At 46.3% G+C, this 23,131-nt stretch overlaps 3 protein-coding genes across 11 annotated transcripts in view; 2 read left to right on the top strand and 1 right to left on the bottom strand.

Annotated features, from left to right (window-relative positions):
- Positions 1-80: 80 nt before the first annotated feature.
- Positions 81-8,231, bottom strand: YPEL4 (yippee like 4). 3 transcript variants are annotated; one of them, XM_080995931.1, is made up of 6 exons: positions 8,097-8,231; positions 7,696-7,732; positions 5,657-5,980; positions 5,294-5,337; positions 1,879-1,987; positions 81-1,253 (listed from the first exon to the last, which is right to left on the bottom strand). In XM_080995931.1, exons 3-6 carry the CDS (start codon positions 5,795-5,797, stop codon positions 1,164-1,166), a joined length of 384 nt encoding a protein of 127 aa, XP_080852057.1. In that variant the 5' UTR covers positions 5,798-5,980; positions 7,696-7,732; positions 8,097-8,231; the 3' UTR covers positions 81-1,163. The 3 variants fall into 3 exon arrangements, with proteins under 3 accessions (XP_080852057.1, XP_080852058.1, XP_080852059.1); XM_080995932.1 differs by lacking the exon at positions 8,097-8,231 and adding an exon at positions 7,863-8,069; XM_080995933.1 differs by lacking the exons at positions 7,696-7,732; positions 8,097-8,231 and adding an exon at positions 7,042-7,630.
- Positions 8,121-16,065, top strand: CLP1 (cleavage factor polyribonucleotide kinase subunit 1; the record flags this gene model as incomplete). 7 transcript variants are annotated; one of them, XM_080994776.1, is made up of 4 exons in its annotated part: positions 8,158-8,290; positions 11,314-11,390; positions 13,059-13,683; positions 14,960-16,065. In XM_080994776.1, 2 exons carry the CDS (start codon positions 13,078-13,080, stop codon positions 15,629-15,631), a joined length of 1,278 nt encoding a protein of 425 aa, XP_080850902.1. In that variant the 3' UTR covers positions 15,632-16,065. The 7 variants fall into 7 exon arrangements, with proteins under 7 accessions (XP_080850897.1, XP_080850902.1, XP_080850901.1 ...); XM_080994775.1 differs by having other exon boundaries at positions 11,314-11,514; XM_080994774.1 differs by having other exon boundaries at positions 11,314-11,654; positions 13,062-13,683.
- A 4,722-nt stretch (positions 16,066-20,787) lies between these two features.
- ZDHHC5 (zDHHC palmitoyltransferase 5) overlaps positions 20,788-23,131 on the top strand; it is a 41,765-nt gene continuing 39,421 nt past the window's right edge. The window contains exon 1 of the mRNA XM_080994341.1: positions 20,788-20,942. The gene's annotated coding sequence lies outside the window, so the exon portion shown is untranslated. The remainder of the gene's footprint in view (positions 20,943-23,131) is intronic.

The following is a 23,131-nucleotide window of genomic DNA, read 5'->3' as shown; positions in this document are numbered from 1 at the left end:
AATCCTTGTGAATATAACTGCTAGCTTTGGGCTGCAGCTGCGCAAGGAAGCAGGAAAAGAGACGCCATTAGCAGCATGGCTCTTTTTGATTTTGTTTGTTTTTTAAATATAAAACACCTTTATTATACAAAAAAAATTCCTGCGCTGGTGACAGTGCTGAGGCTTTACCCCCACCTGCCCCCCATCCTGTCTTCATGTGGGGTGGGGGGATGTGGGGGAGCCATGGTGCCCAAGGATCACAAGCACACGGCGACCCAAAACAAAAGAAATAGACTCCATAGAGTAGACATGGGGGGAAACACCACGGCAGTGTCAGGGAATGGGAGGGGTGAAAGGGGTTGTGAACTACCATGGCTCCATGTGGAGAGGGGCTGCTCTCCCCCCCCCCCCGCCCGCCCCCTATCTCTAGGATCCCTTTGTTTCCTGTTTGAGAGGGATTTCCTCTCCCCAACACTGGTAGGCTGTCAAACGCAATTTTTATTTCTCCCAAGAAAGGAGAAGAGCATAAAAAGCTGCCTTTTCCTGACTCAGACCCTCTTGGCCCTTCTAGCTCAACCTGGTCAATGTTGATTGGCAGCAGTTATCCAGGGCCTGTTCTAGCCGTTCCGTGAGGTTCTTTTAAAATAAAAAAAAACTGGAGATGCCAGAGATTGAACCTAGATCCTCCTTCATGCAACACTTGCCGCTAAGCCATGGCATCTCCTCAAGAGCTTGCCCTGTGCCCACAGCCCTTTCTGTCCTGTTCCAGGAAGGACTGCTTCTGTCCTACGTAACGGACTGCAAAAGTGCAAAACCTGCGTGCGGTTCCGGGTGCCACCGCTTGCTCCACCCAAAAGGCGCTGTCAGCGGGTGGGGGAGGGCAGCATATAGATCATGTGGAATCCAATCCAACACCCCCAGCACTGTCCCCTGAACCCTCTGAGCTTCCCCTTCTGCTGTAAGGGCAGGGGTGGGGTCCTCCACTCTGCGAATCCAGCATTCTTAGAAAGTACAAGAGGTTTGGGAGAAGGGTCCTGGTATCTCCACTCCCACAGGTGATGCTATGCAGGAGGGGTGGGGGTGGGGGGTGGGGCGGGTTGGTTGTGCCGGGATGCCAGCTGTGGGTGTGGGGTTGGGAAAGGGCAAGGCATGCTACGCAGGAGGGTGTGCGCCCAGAGTCCCCCTCAGTCCCAGCCGTTGTCCTTCACCATATGTGACATCTCAATAATGTACTTCCCTTCTTTGTACTTCTGGCTGGTCTCGAAGGCTTGTTCCTGGCAAAGGAGGAGATTGGGAGAATTAACCCCATTTGCTTCAGACATCTGCCTAAAAACACACACACAAACTCCATAGAATATGCACCACCCCAAACACAAAAGTTGCTCTAAAAAGGGGTGTGTGAACAAAAAACCACCCACAATTACAACAGGGGAAGTAGGAATCAAGAGTTTCTACTAGTGTGGCCTGACAGCTAGAGGCTGAGTGCCATGGTTTCTCAGGGCCAGTGTGGTGTAATGGTTTGACAGGACCTGGGAGAGCAGGGTTCAAATCCCTACTAAGCCACGTCACCATCGCTTAGCCTAATCTACCTCACAGGGTTGTTGTGAGGATGGCACGGAGAGGAGAACCAGGTACACCACCTTAAGATCCTTGGAAGATAAAGGCGGTAAGTAAGTAAGTAAGTAAGTAAGTAAGTAAGTAATAAGGCTTTGACAAGGACCTTGTTGCCCACATGTAGGGCAGGGGGTCAGCCTGGTCCTTCTCAATTGGGCAGAGTCAGAGACAGGTTTTCCATGGCTGCCTCATTTTGACTCTTTCCAACAAGGTTGCTTGCAAGAATCCTGTTTCGAAAGGGGATTTATTGTCTAGACTTGTAAGCTACCAGTATTCAGTACTCACATATTTCCAGCCCAGTGTTGTCTTGCAGCTTTCGCAGAAAATGTCAGCGACTGAATGGAGGCCGGTGAGCAAGAGGCGCTGTTCGGCCGGACCGCAGCCCACATTAACCCTGCAGTCAAAGAAATTAGAAGGCACTATCTCTTTTTATCTTTCTCAGAGTTCCTCCCTGCTCTGTTCTACCTCACAGGGAGTTTACCACAAACGCTACGCAAAGAGGGTGTGAGGAACTATGTTTGTCCTAACACTTGTGCATTTGCTCACACATATGCACACACACACAGAGACAGACAGAGACAGACAAAAGAAAATAGGAGGAGAAGAAGAAGAAAGGATTTCAAGCCCCACCACTACTTTTTTCATGTGATTGGTTCATGGAAAGTTCTCAGCAACTGAAACATGACTTACACAATTGGTTATGAGAAACCACATCTCAGCAGTTCCTGTTTCCAGATAAAAACCTATTAAGCACCTATTTTCTTAGGATGCAGAAGTGTCGTGTCTCCTAAGCTTTAAAAATATAGATTTAAGAACAGTCATACTCCAACATTATATTCGTTCAGGCGTTTGACTGAAACCTAAGCCGTTTAAGAAGGATTTTGGCTGAGTGTTTTCAGCTTGATAATGTGTTTAATGCTGTTCCCATACATGTGGTTCTTTTATACTAGTGTATAAATTTGCGGTTTTTATATGGCAGTTTAAAATATAATCACATTTGATGTGGTTTTAATAAGTTTACATTGTGAGCCACTTTTTAATCCACCTGGTGGGAAAGAGCAGGATATAAGCTTTTTAAATAAAACAAATAAATCACTTCCTCGTGCCTTTACCATTTGTCTCGAAAAAGAAAAGAAAAGCCAGCCTATTCATCTAGGAACCAAGATGGGGCACTGAAAACAAGAGTTCTGAATTCAATCCCACAGCGGCCTCCTGTGGCCATGAGGAGAAATGCCCAGTGTGACTGGGACACATTCACATTGTAGTGGAAGAACCATTCCAATTCCACACTGGTCCCTGGGAAGAGAAAGCTCTGACAGATGTGTTTGATCTTTACTCAAGGCACGATATCTCTGCCTCGTCCCAGGCTTGATGGTACATGCTTAGCTGTAACACAGAGGCTACCGCAGCCAGCTGAACAATTGTCTTAGGAGTTTGTCTTAAAAGCTTGCTGTTCTGTCAGCTGAAACATGGGGTGTTCGGCCTATGACAACTTGAGAGCCATAGGAAGTGCCAAAGGTTTAAACTTCAGGGAAGCTTAAAAATGCTCTCCAATCCAACAGCAGGGGGGAAGAAACAAAACAACAGGCTCCCCTGCTAGGCTAGGGGCCTAGAAACAACGAGGAACCTAGAATAACTCAGGAAGTGTCACTTTCATTTGCCCTGGAAAGTACAAATATCATCTCCTAAATATAAGGTTCTTCAGCTCGTCGTAAGAATCTCTTACTATATAGAGAATCCTCATGTCCTGCTTGCAGGCTTCCCAAAGTCATTTGGTTGGCCGCTGTGAGAACAGGATGCTGGACTCGATGGGCCACTGGCCTGATCCTGCAGGGCTCTTCTTATGTCTTTAGGTCATGTTCTTATCCTAGCCAATGCCCTCTTGGCATGATAAAGCAGATCAACCTGGTGGAAGCAGGAGGCAGCCAGACTTGAGTTACTGGAGCCAAGGACCATCAAAAGACTAGGACTTTCCCCTCATGATTTCAAACCGATCTACATTGAAAGAAAAGTTAAATTTTTCTAAGATGTGGAATTAGGGGGCTCTGGGGCAGAGGGAAAGAAATTCAGATCTTACCCTTACACTAAGATTTGGTCTCCCATCAATTACTTCAGACTCTCCAGTGAGGTGTAAGGCACCATAACTGCATTGCTTGTCTCTTTTTTGGGCTGACATCCAAAAGGGCGATAAACCCAGTTTCACAGCTGGAATAAAAGCTATTCTATAACATTTGTTTAGATGAACTTTTCCATTCATGTTTGCCCAAGTAAGGGCAAAACCAGAATGCTACTGGAAAAAAGAGCCACCGAATCATCACTCGCTTATGAAATGCGCCAGCTGTCAGACAATGGTCAATTCACCAATATGAAACTATCAATAGGAACTTTCCACAAACTGTAAAAGACATCCTATTTGCCATTCCCCGCAGAACTGGCCCAGCAGGTCCTTGCTTTTGCAAATCCCACAGGTTCCCACCACTGAGAAAAGAGCATTTACTTCTCAGGCAGAAAGAATTCACCGCTCCAAAACAACAGTTTGCTTGGCTAGGTTCAACAAGTATGGCAGAGGAATGCTAGATCTGTATGACTCAGTCGGTCTGCCTTGGAACTAGGCCTTCTCCCTGCCAAAGGCCAATTAGAAATGAAGAGAAGGAAAAACTATGTGCTTTTCTTCACTGTCAAAAACATGGCACACAGGGAGGCACCTAGAGAGAGCCTTCTGCACTATGAGCTATATTTTGCATATATTAGAGAAGTCTGAAGGATGACCAGCAATCCTCTGGCACATCTCTATGTAGTGAGGCAGGAGATTACTCATACATTGGCCTTTGCAGATGCATTCAGCAAGAGTCGTCAAAAGAGCAGAGGAACGAAGGGTTCATCTTGAAGGAAACAACATAAATAAGAAACACTTTGTAGAGATTCTGATTGATTGTTAGATCAGAGGGAAGAGAGTTCTCATTGCCAGCCATTCCAAATCAAGGGTAGATCATGCCTGAAGGTCAAGAGTGCAACATCCTGTGGATGGTTGAGCCAGCACCCAAGAGAGAGAGAGAGCCGCAAGGACACAAAGCAAGATGCGAGGAGTTCCAGGGCAAGGTCTGGTGGTGCTACCATTAAGTTCAGCAGGATGATGTAGGGAGGAATCCAGCGCTGAATTAAGGATTGACCATGAGACTTTGGGAACAAAGACTACAATAAGACAGAAATTACGCACTGTTTAATTTCTATTAGATGTGCTTCATTTCTAAAAAGAGAATGGCTCAGGTGTAATGCTAGCTAGAAGTCATCCTTGCTGGCTGATGCCCTTATCCCAAGCCCCAGGTAGTGGGTGCTGAGGGGCACATATTCAGAGGTAATGTTGCTTTGTTCCTCTTGAGTTCCAGAGCTCAGTATGTCAAGCTCAGATTATCAGAATGCCTACATAGTATGGAATGCTGAGTGAGATATGATGGATCAAGGCCATTATATAGAAGACCTCCCCCTGGAAATACTCAAATGTAACCCTAACCCACCCCACCCTAGCAGCATCACTCTATATTTCCCTCCTTCTAATGGAACGGATGAGATGTAGCAGTGCTCTACATTCTTCCGGTGTGAAACGAAACCACCTCTCTCCCTCTGCCTCTGCTCTGCTTCTTCCAATCTCCCCCGCATCCCCACCCACACCAAATAAAACCAATTGCAGTAAGAGACTCACACAGAATTGAAAAGATAGGCGCGACCATGACTTCCCTGGAAAGACTGTGGAAATAAAGTATAGGAGTTACGACCCTCTCCCTTGAAAGGCTCTTTGACCCACTTCCCCCCCAAACCCAACTGCTTTGCTTCAAGGCAAAAATCCCCAGACACGAGAAAGATCAGGTCTGTTCCTGGGCAGACCGATAGGTATTGCTAGCAAGGTATCCCACCAGTAGGGTGCCATCTTTTAGAAACTGTCCTAGTTGGGCCCTGGGGTGGCACTGCTTTGGGGGGGTCACACAATGCCAGAGATCCAGGAAGACCACAGATAAATAACAGCGGTATAGCTAAACTTGCTGCCATGTCCCAGAGATGCACGTACCTTGGAGATGAGCTCATCGTGCTTGGCCAGATGTGCCCGGCAGTGAACACAGCTGTACGTTCGATGGCACCGGGGCAGGTAACTGCGGAAGGTCTTGGTAGGGAGGCAGGCGGCGGGTGGCGCTGGCTCACAGCTGGGCATGACAGGCTGGAGAGCAATGCCCTGTCGAGGGGGGGGAGCCGGCGCCGTGCAGCCCCCGCACAGGCGGTCGCAAGTGAAACAGCGAAGCAGGTTGGCTAGAGCCGTGTTTCAGAAAAGTGAAGTTTGGGGGGGCTGCACTGCCAGGGCCCCCCCAGATGAGAACCAGACCGAAAGCGGAGTCACCTGCGGAGAGACAACGGCAAGCAATTATCAGCCCTGGGAGAAGCCTACTGTGCGTGTCAGACCCAGGAGGAGGTGATCTGGTCCTCTTCTTGAGGTGGAAGTTATGGCATGTCCTGCACTACACAGCATGGAATGTGTATTTGAGCAGATAGAAAGCTCAGTGGATTCATCCGTCTGGAATAATTACCACTGGGCCCTTGCTCCACATTCAGACAGTTCGGTAATTAGAATCCTCCACCCACCTCTATAAAAAGGCAATGAAAATGGGGGGGGGGAGGAAATCAGCCTGGTTTTTACCAAGTTCAAGAGGGAACTCAAAGAGAGACAGGACTGTAGTACAGTGGTACCTCGTGTTACATATGCTTCAGGTTAAAGACTCCGCTAACCCAGAAATAGTGCTTCAGGTTAAGAACTTTGCTTCAGGATGAGAACAGAAATCGTGCTCCAGTGGCGCAGCGGCAGCCGGAGGCCCATTAACTAAAGTGGTACCTCAGGTTAAGAACAGTTTCAGGTTAAGAATGGACCTTCAGAACGAATTAAGTACTTAACCGAGGTACCACTGTAATTTGTGCAAAGCGGTTTGGGGTCTGCACGATTTAAATCCCTGGTTCAGCCTATTGTTCTCATTGTTTACACAAACAGGCCCACAACTCAGGTGCCTTGAACAACATGTTCAGCTTATCCTCACAACTTTCGTAACCTGGTCAGCTAATTGTAGGTTAAGGCCAGGGTTTCATTATGCTTTTGCTTTAAGCATAATTGTATCCATGCAGCTCAAGCCTACATATGTTTACTCAGAAATAAATCTCACTGAGTATGGTATGATTTGCTCCCAGTTAAGCCTGCACAGAATCAGAGTCTTGGGTTTCGCAACGCCCATGATCTGAATGGCCCATCTGGTTAAGAAACAGCTTTTCTGCTTTTGCTCTTATTCATATGGAACACACAACGCTGCCTTATAGCGAGTCAGGCCATTGACCCTTCTAGCTCGATGTTGCCTACCCTAACTGGGTACAGGGCTTCAGGAAGGGGGCTGTCATAGACCTACGCAGAGATTTTACCTGGCGCCTTCTGCATGCAAAGCAGCTGTCCTCCATCTGAGCTACAGCCTTCCAATTGTAGATGTTGCTATTACACAGCATGTCACATAACCAATGACTCTGGCAACGTTGGAAAACATTCTGAAATATGCAGAGTGCCCTAAGGCCTCTGAGCAACCTTTGAGAAAAGAGGCCAGCAACGTTGCATTGCCTAAACCCAACCCTCTGGTGATGTACCCCGCTGCCCCTTGCATTAAACGACCCCCACCACGAGCAGCAGCCTCGGATAATATTCCCTTTTCCGACCCACCCTTGTCACGGGCCTTTTATTGTGGCTGCAAGAGGGCCCTCTACCGGGGCCTCGACGTCATTTCCATGCGTGTTCATTCAAAGCCTCCTCCCGTCCGCCCCCGTTCTGACAGGGACTCTCGGGCGCGCCCCCTGTCGACAGCAAAGCGGCATTACAACCCCCCAAAAGCTGACTTTCGGAAGCCCCAGCAGCAGCCTCATGCATTTGTCCACCGTGCGGGCATGGGCCATTAGCGCTTCCCAATCCGTCCTGCAGCAGCAGTAACGCCGCGCGCAACTCCAGCTCCCCACAAAGAGCAGCCCGGGTCCAGAGCAATGCCGCGCGAGAAGCGTCCCAGCAGAAAGCCCTGCGCGCTGCTTTCTTACCTTGCTTTTCGCACTTCACCCGTCCACTTCGTCTCTCCTAGAAGGGCGGGGGGAAGAAGGGAGAAATCAGGGGTAGGAAAAAGAAGTGAAGTGGGAGGAGTCCAGGTGTCGGGGGCGTGCGGGGGGGGGGCGACTCGAGGCGTTAATCACCGCAGAGTCTGACTCACGTGGCTGCCTGCGCGGAAGGAAAATAAAGGCGGATTTGGCGTCGCGAAGTTCCCAGAGGGACTTGGCCGGAGATGGGGGGAAAGCAGGGGATCGGGCTCTCTCGGCGCGGCCCGGAGGTGGAGGCGAAACGTGCAACTCCCCAAGAGCCCCGCGAGCGAGGGAGGCAAAGTTTCAGGTGCAGCTGCAGCGGCGGCGCCTCCGCCTCCGCCGCCTTTGCCCTCCGCGCTGCTCACCTTGAAGCCTGCGCCCGGGCGCGTATGCGCGGCGGCGGCGAGGAGCTGCCTGTCCGTGTCTGCTCCTGCTCCTGCTGCCGAGCGGCGAGGGGTCGAGTCCAGGCGAGCGCAGCTTCAGGGCCGCCGAAGGGCTGCTTTTGTGCTTCGTCGGTAGACGAATGTGGCTGTGTGTTGTGGAACCGCATCATAACATTGTGAGTCATCCATCCCTCCCTCCCTCCTCCTCGACTCTCTTCCTTCCCACCCCCTCCCCTCTCTCAGCCTGCTGCTACGTCAGAGAGGGGCCGGAGACACGGATCAGAGAGGGAGGGGATAAGCAGGGGCCACCAGCACCGCCGCAGCAGGGATGCAAGGCGCAATGGGCACGCTGGGGTGGAGAGATCGGCGGAACGGGCAGCTGGCGACCAGGGAGCCGGGCAAGCGGGGGCGCTGCTGGGGTGGCTCCGGCGACAGGGATGGCGATGGGGAGGGAGAAGGACGCGCAGGTGATAAATCCCACGTTGCGCGCCCGTGGCAAACTCTGACGCAGGGATAGAGGCGAGAGACGCAGCTCAGGGTCACGGGCTGCAAATCTGCAATATCATTCTCCGGTGCGCTTCTCCACCATCACCCCAGCCCCCAAAACATCTAGCCACTCACTTTAGGGCTTCCAGGATCCTGGCGACACCCCGAAACGCAAAGGCCCAGATCTCTCAACGCGCTTCAACCTTGACAGGCTCTGTCATTGCTTAGACTTTCTCATCGCTACCCCGCACCCCAGCAGGCTTCCCCTAACGAATAGGTCGACAACCTCATCATTCCCTCCCCCTCCCCGCAACGTGGTTGCCAGACGAATTTGGCCTTAGGATCAATGTGGGGCCATTAACTCCAAGAGGAGTTTGGGCATCCAGTTCTGTTGACGAGGAGTAGCATCCATTTAGTCTGTTACTAAGCAGCAGCAGGAAGACCAAACACGTCCTGCTGGTGCTATAGAGACTAAGAAACACTAGCCTTCTTCCGTGGAAGCATACACCACGCAGCCTGAAGGTACAAGTTGGAGGCACACCCATCTGATATGATAGATCAGCTTCTGCCGGCTTAAAAATGTGCAAGCTTTTGAATTCTTGAGTCCTTCTGCAAGCAGGTGCTGCATCAATGCATCAATGTTTGTTTTAAGGACTTCCACAGTCACCCAGTTCATCTCCCTTAGGAAGGTTGCATGCCAAACTATTTTGTGTATTTATGTTTGCCTTGAGGAGCTGCAATTGCTTCCGGTGCTATAAGCCCCGATTGATGGATCAAAACCTAAGTTGCCACAAGCTGAATGAAAGTCATGCAAGTAGGGCCCTAATAAAACAAACAAACAGGCTGTTCTTGCTGTTCTAGAATTACAGCACTCCGAGATCCTTTGTACTTCAGTTTCCACCAAAGTACTATGTCATTTTCGTAAGTTGCAGACATCTCATTCTTTCCTTCTCATTTTAACACTCAAATAGTAGTATAAAAACTGTTTGGGTCTTCTGTGGTTAATAAGCCACCTTTAACAAACCACAAAACAGGGGGGGAAAGTCTTTTTTGATTAACAGTGATGTTTGCAGTTAAATCAGTGGTCTGATGCTCAGAACATCATTCTTGGTTGTGCTACTGACTTCAACAGACTTGATCCAATCATGTTTGGTACAGAAGCATCTGGAAGCTGTATCTTGTTATGTCCTTCAAATAAAAAGGATCCAAGATCTCTGTCATGGTAATAGCGTTCTGAAGATGACTCTATTCTTGCTGAGGATGAATATGGGCTGTACCAAAGGAATTGATTATATTGACTTATACTTCGTTTCCTTTCTCATTTTCGCTTAATCTTTTTTCTCCCTACCTTTTGCTGCCTCTTTGATCTCCTTCAAACTTAGCCTACATCCAGACACCTAGGGTCCCTTTTATTTATAATACTATTTATAGGCCCTTTGCCACTTTTTTGGCACAGCCCATTCAAGGTGGTTCACAATGTCATAAAAACACAATACATACAGCAATCCAAAAACCCAGCAACGGCAGCAGTGTTAGCAAATACTTGAAAAGGTAGACCAGTTGAAACAAAACAGCAGTGTAAATTCCCTGCAAATGTAAAGAACTATTTTAAAATGGGTAGTTCCCCCCTGCCTCTGCCCCCCCCCCAACAATGAAGGCTTTATTTAGGAGAGGGCAATTCTGAAATAAATGGGCTTTTTAAACCCACTGAAAGGTTTGCAGGTTGGAGGCTAAAGAGCTGCAAGAGGAGAAAGTTCCACCGTCTGGGGACCACTTCCAAAAAGGCCCCCACCTACACTTGCTGTTGTTTCTGCTTCAGTCAGTAACTAAGTGGAGTGAGAAGGGTACCTTCCGTAGCTGCAACTGAAGAATGGAGCAACATGACAAAGCTATGTAACATAGTTGTGGTTTAATAATAAAATATTATGAACATTTTCCCTAATTTAGAACTGACATTTTAAAGGATGCAAATGGAAAAAGCATAAAATATCCTGTTGGGTGGACCTGTTCAGGGCAGCAAGGCAGACTAAGGCAGGAATCCCATAGCCACTTGCCTTGAGTAGGCTCCATTGAAATCAATGGGACTTACTTCTGTATAGACATGTATAGGATTCTTCCATAAGTGACATCCTTGCAACTTCATTGCCTCTAAACTGCTGCTCAACCCAGTAAAGCACATTTAGCTACTGAACAATGCTGGAGGGAAGGAGAACTTTGTAATGGTATGACTGGAGATTTGAGGGGGGGTGGGCAGTTACACCACAACTGACTCAGTGCAGAGTAGCAAGCAGCAGGTACAATCTGTCTGAGTAGTAAGAACTTGGAAGTTCATCAGTTGAACCCTTAAAACAAAACAGACTATTTTGGGAAGACTTAGTACTGGCTTTGATGCCCAACATTGTGTATTTTTCTAAGTAAACAAATAGTAAAAGAGAATCCGGGGGAAACCTGAATTTCATGAGACCTTTTCTGGCATACGCTTTTATAGTCTCTGGTCAAAGGAAGTTTATTCCACAATAAATCGTTAGTGTGCTGCCTTGTTTTTCTTTGGGTGGATGTTTGGTGAATTTGTAAGCAAATAATCAAAGACCATGCTATGCCTTTTTCTGTCAAAAGATGAGAAGCAGAAATTATTCATGGCTGCATGGGTTTAATCTCTCTCTCTCTCTCTCTCTCTCTCTCTCTCTTTCTTTCTTTCTTTCTCTTTCTTCAGAACCACGGAGAGTGAAATTTTCCAGATGAGTGTTTTTGATCTGAGGTGGTGAGAAGGAAATAACCCTACACTATAGAGTAGGAAACGTGCTTCTGCGGTTGTTTGTTTGTATTTAGCCGCTGAACCACAAAGGGTTAAAAATGGAGGTCAGAAACTACATTTCCCAGCGGGCCGCGCGAACACCAACCGCTTCCCCGTCAGGTAATTGAAGGAGGCGGAGGCGGCTCAGGGGCATGCGTACATCACACAATCGCTGCGGCCGTCACTTCCAGGACAAGCGACACTTCCGTTGCCTGGCCCGATCCGGGACTCGTGTGGTTGCATCCCTGTGGATTCAGTAGGTGGGTGACTTTCCTCAGCTCCTCAAGGCCTCGGGTCGGTTTCCATGGAGACGTGCAGCCTTCGCGAAGGCAGGAGCGCAACTGCCTCTTCGTGGGGAAGAGTCTTGCCCGTCGCCTCGCCTTAGGCCCCTTCCCCTCTGTGCTGCCGGGCAGGCACTGAAACGCGGCGATAGCTGCGCGGTTGTCAACACTCGAAACGGGGTGGGGGTTGAAACCCCAATGGGGAAGCAGTGTGTCGCCCAGTGTCAACGACCTATGGATAGTTCCTAATCTTTGGCTGTTGGTTAAATCTAGAACGGTTTCGCTTCTACGGAATCGAAACTGTTCCAGATGGATCAAAATGACAGATCAGCAACATTCAGCCCCAGGATCGATCTCCTCCCCCCTCTGTACAATGCCAATTCAGTAGTTAAGCATGTGGGGGAAAGGTTGCCACTAGAAGTCTTGCTGAGACTCTGCTGTGGTATGGGAGCACTGGCCTGCTCCCCTCCACCCTCTCTTCAGAAGGATCCTCCAGTGAAACTGGTTGCTGACTAGGGACCTAAATAAAACGGAGCCTTAGCTGTCTTCAGATGGAGCCACCAGGCACACATTCATAGCCAGCCCATGCAGCCTATAAGTGGCACATCATCCAGCTTACAATATGTACCACAAGCAAAAGAAGAGGGATGGACGAAGTTTGTGCTGTACTGTGTTTGCACAATCATATCTCAGTTTAAGTTGAGATGTGCAGAAGCTTCAAGCATTTTCAGGCAGCTCATTTGGCAAAACAGCTCATAAAGCTATGGTTAATCGTTGCTGCCAATGGCTTCTAAAGCCAGAATATAAAGCTATGGTTTAAAGTTGGCTTCCAGATCCTGGATCATTTGGAAGCAATTCACTGTTGTTCCTGGTTTGTACGTGAAGGGAAGCTGTGGCTAACTTCAGTTTCTTGGCTTGTTTGTTCATTCACACAAAGCATGGTGCATAGGGGATGTGTGCAGGTGTCAGAAAGTTGTGCATATCTTGGCTGATTAAGCTGAGATTTGAGTGTGATCTTTACAATTCTGTGATCTTTACAATTCAATGTATAGTTTAACAAGCCCATCCAGATCGTTTAGGCCACTGATAATAAGCAGTCCCCCAGCAACGGCAAACCCTCAGACTCCCTGGACCACCTGGGGAAACTTCCTGCCTAACCAGAAACATATTTAGGTTAGAGAATAAACAGGAAAGCAAGGTGTCCACCCTTTGAAAAATGCATATATAATAGGGGGCATTTTTGTCCAACTTAACATGTTATGTAAAATGGGACACCAGGAGAGGAAAGATACCTCAGTACTTTTGCAAGCTTTCTAACAAGAGTAGATGTTTCATTTTTAAAACATTAGTTGGTTTAATTAATATATTTTTTTGTATCCATAGCAGTTGCAAAGGAAACAAGATGGCAGAGGAAGCTGGAGATGAAAAGAAACTGGTGGCCAAGTTTGAGTTGGAGAGGGAGACTGAGCTCCGCTTTGAGGTTGAAGCTTCACAAATGGTCCAACTAGAGCTTCTGACGGGCATGGCTGAGGTCTTTGGAACGGAACTGACACGCAACAAGAAATTCACCTTTGATGCTGGTGCCAAAGTGGCTGTCTTCACCTGGCATGGCTGTTCAGTACAGCTAACTGGTCGGACTGAAGTAGCCTACGTCTCCAAGGACACTCCCATGCTGCTGTACCTCAACACCCATACAGCCCTGGAACAGATGCGGTGGCAGGCTGAGCGTGAGGATGAACGGGGACCTCGTGTCATGGTGGTGGGCCCCACAGATGTAGGAAAGTCAACAGTCTGCCGTCTGCTGCTGAATTACGCTGTGCGCCTAGGGCGCCGGCCCACTTTTGTGGAGCTGGATGTAGGGCAGGGCTCAATCTCTATCCCAGGCACCATGGGGGCACTCTATATTGAGCGGCCTGCAGATGTTGAAGAAGGCTTCTCAGTTCAGGCCCCTCTGGTCTATCACTTTGGGTCCACCACACCTGGCACTAACATCAAACTCTATAACAAGGTAAGCAGCATATTTGAAGTAGTATGTGATATGGTGATCCTTTGCATGCATCCTAGTCTCATGGAGCTGGGCTGGGCTAGGTTTTTTATATCCTTATCAAACTGAGAATAGGGATGATAGTTAGAAATTGAATTTCCATTTTCACCTTTGACTATGTTATGCTGGAGGACAAACAAGAGATGGCTAGTCAATAAATTATTATCATGAACCCTGTTAATCTGCTTCAGCATGCTGTTATATTCCAACTGTCATTAATTTGGAGACCAACATGTAGATGTAGGGCTGCCTAAGCCTTTTTATTTGAACAGGCATAGGCACCTGCAACTCTTCATAGGACTAGGCTAGGTTAATGGTTGATAACTCTTCAGATCCTTATCTTTTATACAAGGCAATAAACTAAAATATGCTGGTTTTACTTATCTAAGGAGTAAATTGTATAAGACAAGACTGTTTGGGGAGAGTCTTGTTAATATATTTGACTTGGATAACAGACCTGTCTCTGATTAAATCAAATCCTTAAAAACCACACCAATGAAACTCCAGATCGTTATCCTTTACACAAAGACATTAACACAAGACATGCTGGTTTTACTGGTTTGAGAAGTAAATTGTGTAAGGCAGACAGTTTAGGAAGGATCTTGTTAATATGTTTGACTTGATGTGTCTCTGATGAAGGCAAATATTTAAAATAAAAACACTGATAATTTCATTATTAAAGAAAATATTAATGAAGACAACATCTGCGCTGAATAAACATATGATGCTGCTTGGTTGATCTAGAAACTTCTCTTTAAAACAGCAGGCTTTTGTCTTTTGCAAACACAGTGAATTGGTCATGGAGCTTATTTCAGCTTAACTCCTATCAAAATCCAACAATATCTGGAGGGCAGCAGGTTGGGGAAGGTATGCTGTGCCTCTTAAGTTTCCAACTTATTTCTCTGGCATCTACAGTTAAAAGGTTCTCAGGTTTGGGAAAGTTATTGAGGCCGTGCAGAACTGCTGCTAGTCCGAGTAGACAATTATGGGCTAATTGTATAAATGGTCTGGCTCAGAATAAGCAGCTTCATATGTTTATAGAAAAGTAATACAGATTCACTTTTGAAAAGCAGGGTGGGGTGTGACTAAGGTAAAACTTCAGTATTGGTAAACAATCTGGAGATTTCCAAGGACGGAAGCTTCTAAAAGAGGTCAGCTAACTTCATTTCGTAAGACTTTCACCCATGAGATTTGTGTGGTTTCCTGTTGGTTAATGCTGCTGCTTCATCTTTTTCTGCAGATTACATCCCGCTTGGCCGATGTATTTAACCAGCGCTGCGAGGTGAACCGCCGGGCTTCAGTCAGTGGCTGTGTCATCAATACCTGTGGCTGGGTGAAGGGATCTGGGTACCAGGCACTTGTGCATGCTGCCTCTGCCTTTGAAGTTGATGTTGTGGTAGTTCTGGACCAGGAGCGCCTCTACAATGAGCTGAAGCGGGACTTGCCTCATTTTGTTCGGACAGTGCTGCTCCCTAAGTCAGGTGGAGTGGTCGAGCGCTCCAAGGACTTCCGGCGGGAGTTTCGTGATGACCGCATACGCGAATATTTCTATGGTTTCCGAGGAAGCTTCTACCCACATGCCTTTGATGTGAAGTTCTCTGATGTCAAGATATACAAAGTGGGCGCCCCCACTATCCCTGATTCCTGCCTGCCTCTGGGCATGTCGCAGGAAGACAACCAACTCAAACTGGTACCAGTTACACCTGGGCGTGACATGGTACACCATCTCTTAAGTGTTAGTACTGCTGATGGCACTGATGAGAACATCTCTGAAACAAGTGTGGCTGGTTTCATTGTAGTCACCGGAGTTGACCTTGAACGCCAAGTCTTCACCGTGCTTTCACCAGCACCTCGCCCGTTGCCCAAGAACTTTCTGCTCATCATGGACATTCGTTTCATGGATCTTAAGTAGTACCGGCCTTTGCAAGAAAATGATAAGACTCCACCAGGCAACTGCTAGCTCCCTCACAAACAAACCCATTACAATCCTGGATGGAACAGCATCTCACATGGACCAGGCAAGAGAGAGAAAGCAGTCACAATAAGGGATGAACATAGTTTGAACAATTTGAAATAGTCCTTTCTGTTTTCTCTTCATTGTTGGAATGAATTCCTGAGTAGAATGGTAGAAGATGAAGCTTAGAAAATTCACGAGTTTGACTTGTTGAACCGCTATAATGGACAAAAGTGTTGTCTGCTAGCTAGTTAATTGGTCTCCTTTGAGGTGTCATTCATTTAAACTGGTCTTATCTGAAAGTGACAATAGTGTAAAGAGGGCATTTTTTTAAAAAAAAAAAACTTTATATATAGATATTTTTAACTTTAATAAATTCCCAAATATTGATAGTTTCATGTTTGTGTTTCTCTCTACATGTAACTAAAACCTTGTTTCAGCATTAAAAAACATGTACATATAGATACAGGGTAAGGCAGGACAAAGGGGGACTGTTTGGGTAATAAGCATACAGGGATGAGAAGAAATATTCCATCGGGCAGAAAGACATACATAAAAATGTGCATAAGAAAGCAGTGGCAATTTTGACTTCAAAGAACATGGCTTACAAATACCACTAGCCATTTTCATATAGGAAGCTTGCAATTAGGCACATGACTTAGGCTTATGAATGGAAACATAGTATGAAAATCCATTCTGATACGCTAGATCAGGGCGGTCCAACTTTTCATACCAAGTGGGCTACAAGAGTACTTGTGACATGTGTCCCCCACCCCCCCCACCCCCAGCTTCACGCTGCCTTCCCATATTTGGCTCTGGCAGCATCCTAGAACCTCCCACCTCTTTTTGAAAGCTGGGAAAACACTAACTAGGGTTTCGGAAGGAGGTGGGAGGACTCTAGGATCCTGCCAGAGCCCTCACACCTCCTTCCCCAAGCCCAGCTTTCCCTATGTGCAAGGGCTGGTGGGGGAGGGGGTGTCAAATTTTGAGGGCCATTTTATCACCTAGAGCTTTGCACTGAAAACTACCAAATTTGGGCTTCAGTCTTAACTCTACATACCTTGGAGTAAGCTCCATTGAATTAAGTCAGATATCATCATTAGTATATTAATATTTATTAGTTGCTTTACTCATGCAAGTGACTCAAACACAATTCTGAGCAGACTTGATTAGGATTGTACTGTTTCCCAGAATGTAAACCAATACTAGAAAGTCTCAACTAAACCTGACCTGGAATAGAACGGTTCTCCCCATACCTCCAAAATCAGGTTAATGTTTCAGGCTAAAAGTTTTATTTAAAAAGTGAGCCAATGATCTACAAGTGACCCCAATTTAAATAAAACATGAATACTCAAAAGTAATGTCAGAGAATTTTCATACACGCTTGCGGTTGTTTGAGCTTCTGTGACCCCTTCCAAAGGTGGCAAACAGCAGGCAGGATGAAATCCTGCTGCTTAAAGTCTGCAAATCGAGAGCAGATAGTGAAGATAAACATCCTAGTGAGGAAGGGGAGGAAGACAACATTTCTGTCCCCTGCAGGGTACTCCCCTCCCCCATGTTGTAGTGCTCAGCCAGTCACTGTTGCTCTTAAAGTGCTGGTTGAAACCTATTTTTACTAACTATTGATCTAAAGAATTCTGAAGAAGTGTGCATGCACACGAAAGCTCATACCAATAACAAACTTAGTTGGTCTCTAAGGTGCTACTGGAAGGAATTTCTTGTATTTTGTATTGATCTAAGGATCAGTATTTACATAACTGATTTGTTAAATGGTAGGTTTCCCTGGGCAGTTCATCAAGTGATCACTTGTTCTTTTAATTGTTTCCACAACATGGATTGCAGTTGTCAGATCTTGTGAGAAGTTAAGCCTGCTGTTTTAAACTTTCTCAACAGACATCTGTGATTATGGATAGTGAAAGAAAAAAGAAAGGAACATGGAGTTGAGATCACAAATTAAAGATGTTAACAAATTGCATTTACATTGTTTAGGCTGCAATTCTGTTCACAGTTACCTGAGCATAAGCCGCACTGAGCACAGTAAAATCTCCTTTTGCATAAAGATGCACAGAATTGTATGGTAAAAATCTGAAGAGTTAACAACAATTGGCTACCAGACTGAAAAAAAGAAGACCTCTGTACCACTGTCAGAGCAGGTCTGGCAGCCTAGCTGCAGCCCAATGATATATCCAGTCAAAGGCAGAGCTGACCCTACCGTTAGGGGGAGAGAGATGGTTGCCTCATGCAGCAGCTACTGAGGGAGTAGGGGTGAAGAAGCCGTACCTAGTAAGACCACTGTCTGTTCCCTGCTCATTCGCTGTGGTGATGTTTGCTTGTTCCTGGGCCTGTGCAGGCTGGCTGGCTAGCTAGCTAGCTTTCTCAATTCATAGTTGCCTTCTCTCAATGTATCACAATTGGGAATGGCTCCTGACTTAGCAAGCAGACAGAAAGGGAGCCAGACCAGCCTGCACACTCCAGCATGCATTGCTCTGCTTGTGAGATGAGCAGTTATTTGTGTGGACAGCAGACGAGGCTAGGCAAAGAAGTGAATGAGAAGTTGGGTGTTGGAGAAAAGAACTGCATGGGCCATATAGGCTGCCCTGTGTCCCCTATGCTAGCCTTCTGCCCTCAGGTATGGTAGTATAGGCGTAGGCAAACTCTGGCCCGCCAGATGTTTGGGACTACAATTCCCATCATCCCTGATCACTGGTCCTCTTAGCTAGGGATGATGGGAATTGTAGTCCCAAACATCTGGAGGGCCAGAGTTTGCCTATGCCTGTGGTAGAGGATGCTGTTCGATTGTCAGTGTTGGAAATAAGATTTTGCTGCCAGTCCATTTAGAATGTGGGGTTGCTTGTGTTCTTTGCCTCAGGAAGCAAAATGTCTTAAGTCAACCATGGCTGTACTAGCCTCAGAAGTACCATTCAAAAGCCCCTGGCTCTCTGGGCAGTTGCTACATATCTTCTTCAAATTGCCATTTGTTTACCACTGGATTTTAGTTGGAAAAAACTGTATAGACGCTAGCTATAATATAATAATCTGGAACTAAATCATTTCAGTTTAGTCTGCTCCAACCACTGCTACTTAAATTGCCTGGCTTGTGTCTGGACATCTTAGTTCTTGTGAAGTATTACACCACAGAGGAAAGTGATCAAGGGATCATATGATCATGAATACAAAAGCTTATTTATTTTAGTATGTTATCTTACTGTGCTATGGAGCAGTTTTATGTGACATTTCCCACCCTGCTTTGTAGCAGATGCTAATTCAGCCAAACCAATACTTTGTAGGTTCAAAGTATTCAGTGCCCCCTAAAAATATTCAGTGTCACACACTGATACGATGCCTGCATGTCTCAAAAAAACCACTGTAAATGTCCATACAGTATATCTTGGGGCTTCCTTCTGGAACATACTCTGTTGAAGTCTTGTTTTTTAATAGAAAAATGGTGCCGGTACTCACCATGAAGTTGTTACAGTAAGTGTCACACTTTTAACATTTGGGGGGAAAGGTGCTGGTACTGCTTACTCTTGAGTACTCCCAGGAAAAAAGGCACTGAATGCATCTAAAGCACAAACTTCTATGTTTAACAGTCATGTCTGTAAACATTTAGCAAATGTGCTGGAAACTTCTATAGCCTTTCTGCACAAAATTATCATTCCTTGGGAAGAAGGAATGAATGGCTGTTTAAAATATTTTAAGTCTATACAGTACTGTAAATATGCTTTCAATCCTTGTTACCGCAACATATCTTGCTTCTCTGTTTTCTCCACAACTTAAGGTCTTTTGTCATTTCATTAAACATGCAATCCCATGGTGTTTATTTGTCAGCGATCTCAAGTATTGCCCTCAGGTTCCAAATCCTAGGGATGTGTGACACTGTACTCACCATCCCTCTTTCATCACCTTTTAGACAACCGCTCTCTTGGCTTTCTGCATTCCATGTCCCCAAATACAGTAAGTTTTATTCTGAAAATAGAATACTGTACAGGATACAAGAATTGCATTTTTTTAAAAATTCACATCTCTCACAGCTAGATGGAGAGCTTGCTTCACAAGGTGTAGATGAAATATGGTCACCTTTAATTAAAGTACAGATCAAATAATACATTCTCAGGTTAATATTAAATACAACAGAAGCTTTGATCAGTGTCAGCCTACTTCTTCAGATACAGAACTATATAAATATTAAGGTAGGAACACGAGATGACATGCAAATTTATTTTCACACGTTCTGACTGTGAAATGTTTATGTTTAAGAATCCAAACTTGTCTTATGCAATGAGTCCTTTTGTCAAAAGTAGAAGTGTTTAATGCTGGAGCGATCCTATAATTTACCAGGGATTAAGACCCTTTGAAATAAATGAGCAGTACTTGTGAGTATACACGTTTAAGGTTGTGCTGCAGGACAGTGCCCAGCACATTTTAAACATTAAATTTAAAAAAACAATAAAAACAGATTTTTTAAAAAGGTGCAGATGAAAATGTTTGCGTAATGTTTAATTAAACTTATATATATACATACACAAACCACATTTATGTATATTAAAAGAACGTTGGGATATCTAGAAATACAATTACAAATGATCCACTACAAACTGCAACAGAGATTATAATCAGCAATTCCGTGTTAAATCAATGACACCACTAGATCGTCACCTTATATGAAGTCTAATAAACGACTGGATATCAGGTTTGTCAATCTCAGCCGCAGCGTGCCAATAAGGTGCTTGGAAGTGGGACGTCAAGAAATAATCTGCATACGGGAGGACGATTCACGCATGCTCGCCCTATACTTTCGTCCCTACCCCTCCCAGTTCTTTCGTAAGGTGGTCCTGGTCCTCTCGGGTACCACGAGACGGGGCATGCGTGTGGAAATGCCGCTGTTGCTATTGCTGCTGCTCCTCTCTTCCCTCAATCACGATTTGTAGACGCGCAGCTCCTCCCCTTTTACGCAAACGAATCCTTTCCTTCATTCAGCCTATCGCTTCCCGCGCATGCCCGCGAGAGCGCGAGCGAAGGAAGGCGAAGGCGGGGTGTACTGGGGAGCGAGTGCGCACGCGCGCGTGGGGGAGCGCGGGCGAGCAGCAACCTGACCAACCGGCGAGCCGCGTCGCGAGCCCGGACGGCTTTGAGAGCGCGCGTGCGCGCCCCGCGCCCCTTGCTTGGTGCTTCTCCTCACTGCTTGGGCCGAGCGAGCGAGTTCCTCGCCTCACAGGGCGGGAGCCAGGCGCGGCGGCGGCAGCGGCACCAGCGGGAACGTTTTTGGCGGGTGAGTTGCCAGGCGAGGCGGGCCGGGGGGTGACGGTAGCGAGGGCACGGGAGGGAGAGGCTCACCTCCACCTAAGGGCGAGGCGGGCGTGGAGAGGGACTCCCTCAGCAACGGCTCGGCGGGGCCTAACGTCTCCCTGCCCTTCCTCGGGGTAGTGAAGAGTGAGGGAGTAGAGAAGGAAGTAGCCGCGTCGCGTGCTTCCCCCTCGCTCGCCTTACCTCCCCATCCCATCCTTTTCCTGCCGTGGGCTGGCCGAGAGTGTAACTTCCACCCCACCTACGTCCCCTCAGGGCCCTTCCCGCGTAGGTGGCCCCCGCCGCACCCCCGCTCTCTCTTTGCGACAGCTACTGTTACTTTCGCTTTTAGAGGGTTGCGAAGTGTTTTTCTGTTGAGTTCCGTGCCGGTAGCAGCTTGTGTTGTCGGTAATACTCATGAGTGGATAAGTTCCTTTCCCGATAAGCTCCTTCTCTCTCTCCTCTCCCCCCCCCCCCCACTTTCTGTTCTATAAAACCGTGGTCACTTGACAAGGTGGTGGCCTACTTAAGGCCGCTTGTTTTAAGGGTAACGTATCTACTAATAGGTTTGTAATTATAGTTTTGGGCCCGGCCTGTAGGTGTGTGGCGATAGTTGGAGTGAGGGGACCAAGTTGGAAATATAGAAACGGGGCTTGTCTTCCATATTGTGTTGGGTGTGTAATCATAGCGTTGCAAAATGTAGATGGCATTACTTATTCTCCTGACGATAACGCTTTCCATAAGTAACCCTTTGAAAGATCTTGCTGAAAAGCAAAGATACTTACTTGTTAACTAGCTGATACTTTTATATCTTGTACATCATATTTCACTTCTTACCTTTACCAAGCCCTCCTCTCCTTTGCTTCTTACTTTGTGTTCATATGGTGGAAAAGTGAAGAAGTTTGGTTTCTTCTCTAGGGATTATTCAGAAGAGCATGCCATCTGTATTTCTCACAAATGCTTCCTGGGCAGTTATATAGACCCCATGTTTTTATTTAAGGAAGACTAATTGAAAGTGTTAAGAAGACATCCCAGCATTTGCCTCTGCCCTGCTTTTCAGGAAGTAAACCTTTTTATCTCCTGTACACAAAGTCACCTTGGTAATGGATGGAGCAGGTCCTCCCTCATCTGTTAATGTTTGCTTGAACAAGCACTTCAGGAATTGAAGTATCTTATGTTTTCCTTATTATCCTAACTCCTCAACAATTTAAATGAATTTGAAGGCCGCTTTTAGATATTAACTTAGATTGCATGGTAACATTAACTAGGATTTTTTGGGGGGGTACTATTCTAGCTTGTTGTTTTTCCTTTTAAGTCATTACCTGTTAATCCTTTTTATTCCTGAACCCCTCTCTCTGTTAAGCCTCTTTCCTTCTGCACCTATACAGCATGCACAGCTCCTTGATCAGTACAATCATTTATCAGTTGTTTCCTCCTTTATATTTCCATACTGATAATTCTCCCTGCAACCCCAACTGTTCCCCTCTGTTCTATATGGCATGTCACCTATACGATATTCTGATGCCCACTGTTTTCTATGCTCTGTAACACCTAGGATTAATTACTGAAATGTATTATATGTGGGAATCTTTGAAGAATTAACTGCAGTTAGTTCTAGATATAGCCACCAGGGGCTGGGGCTAATCAGTAGAAACGCATCACACTGGTCTTCAGAAACTTACATTGGCTTCCAGTCCATTTCCAAGTACCATTCAAAGTGCTGCAGCTTATCTTTAAAGTCCTACAAGGCTTAGGACTCAAGTACCCAAAGGGCTGCCTGCTCTCATACCAACCTGTATGTACATTAAGGTCCTCTTTGGAAACTTCACTCCAGGCACTTCTGTCATCTGAGTATAGCCTTCTTGGTAGTAGTGCCCATCTGTGGAATACCCAGAGAGACTCACATGGCATTGTTTTATTTCTGAAAATTTATTCTTTTTATATCCTACCTTTCTTCCACTATGGAACCCAAGGCGATGTACATGTGGTTCACAGAGAGTTACTGGGCTTTCAGCTTTGCTTCCATGGTGTGTTTGTGTGAAATCAACACCCATGCCTGAAGGTGGGGCCAGTGTGATTCACATGTGATAGAGGCTTTGATTAGGTAAAAGTTACACTACATCATATCTAAATCTTGATAAAGTTTAACTAATTAGTGAGTATACTGTGGTAATG

This window comes from Podarcis pityusensis (assembly GCF_964106645.2).
Source record: "Podarcis pityusensis genome assembly, chromosome: 1".
NCBI classification, from domain to species: Eukaryota; Metazoa; Chordata; class Lepidosauria; order Squamata; family Lacertidae; genus Podarcis; species Podarcis pityusensis.
Note: the sequence above shows the minus strand (reverse complement) of the source record. Positions and strands in the feature narration are given on the sequence as shown.

Coding starts and splice junctions, on each gene's coding strand:
- YPEL4 (XM_080995931.1), bottom strand. CDS start 5,797: ATGCCCAGCTGTGAGCCAGCGCCACCCGCCGCCTGCCTCCCTACCAAG. Junction 1,988..5,293: donor GCCTATCTTTTCAATTCTGT/GTGAGTCTCTTA, acceptor CTTTGACTGCAG/GGTTAATGTGGGCTGCGGTC. Junction 1,254..1,878: donor CAACACTGGGCTGGAAATAT/GTGAGTACTGAA, acceptor CTCCTTTGCCAG/GAACAAGCCTTCGAGACCAG.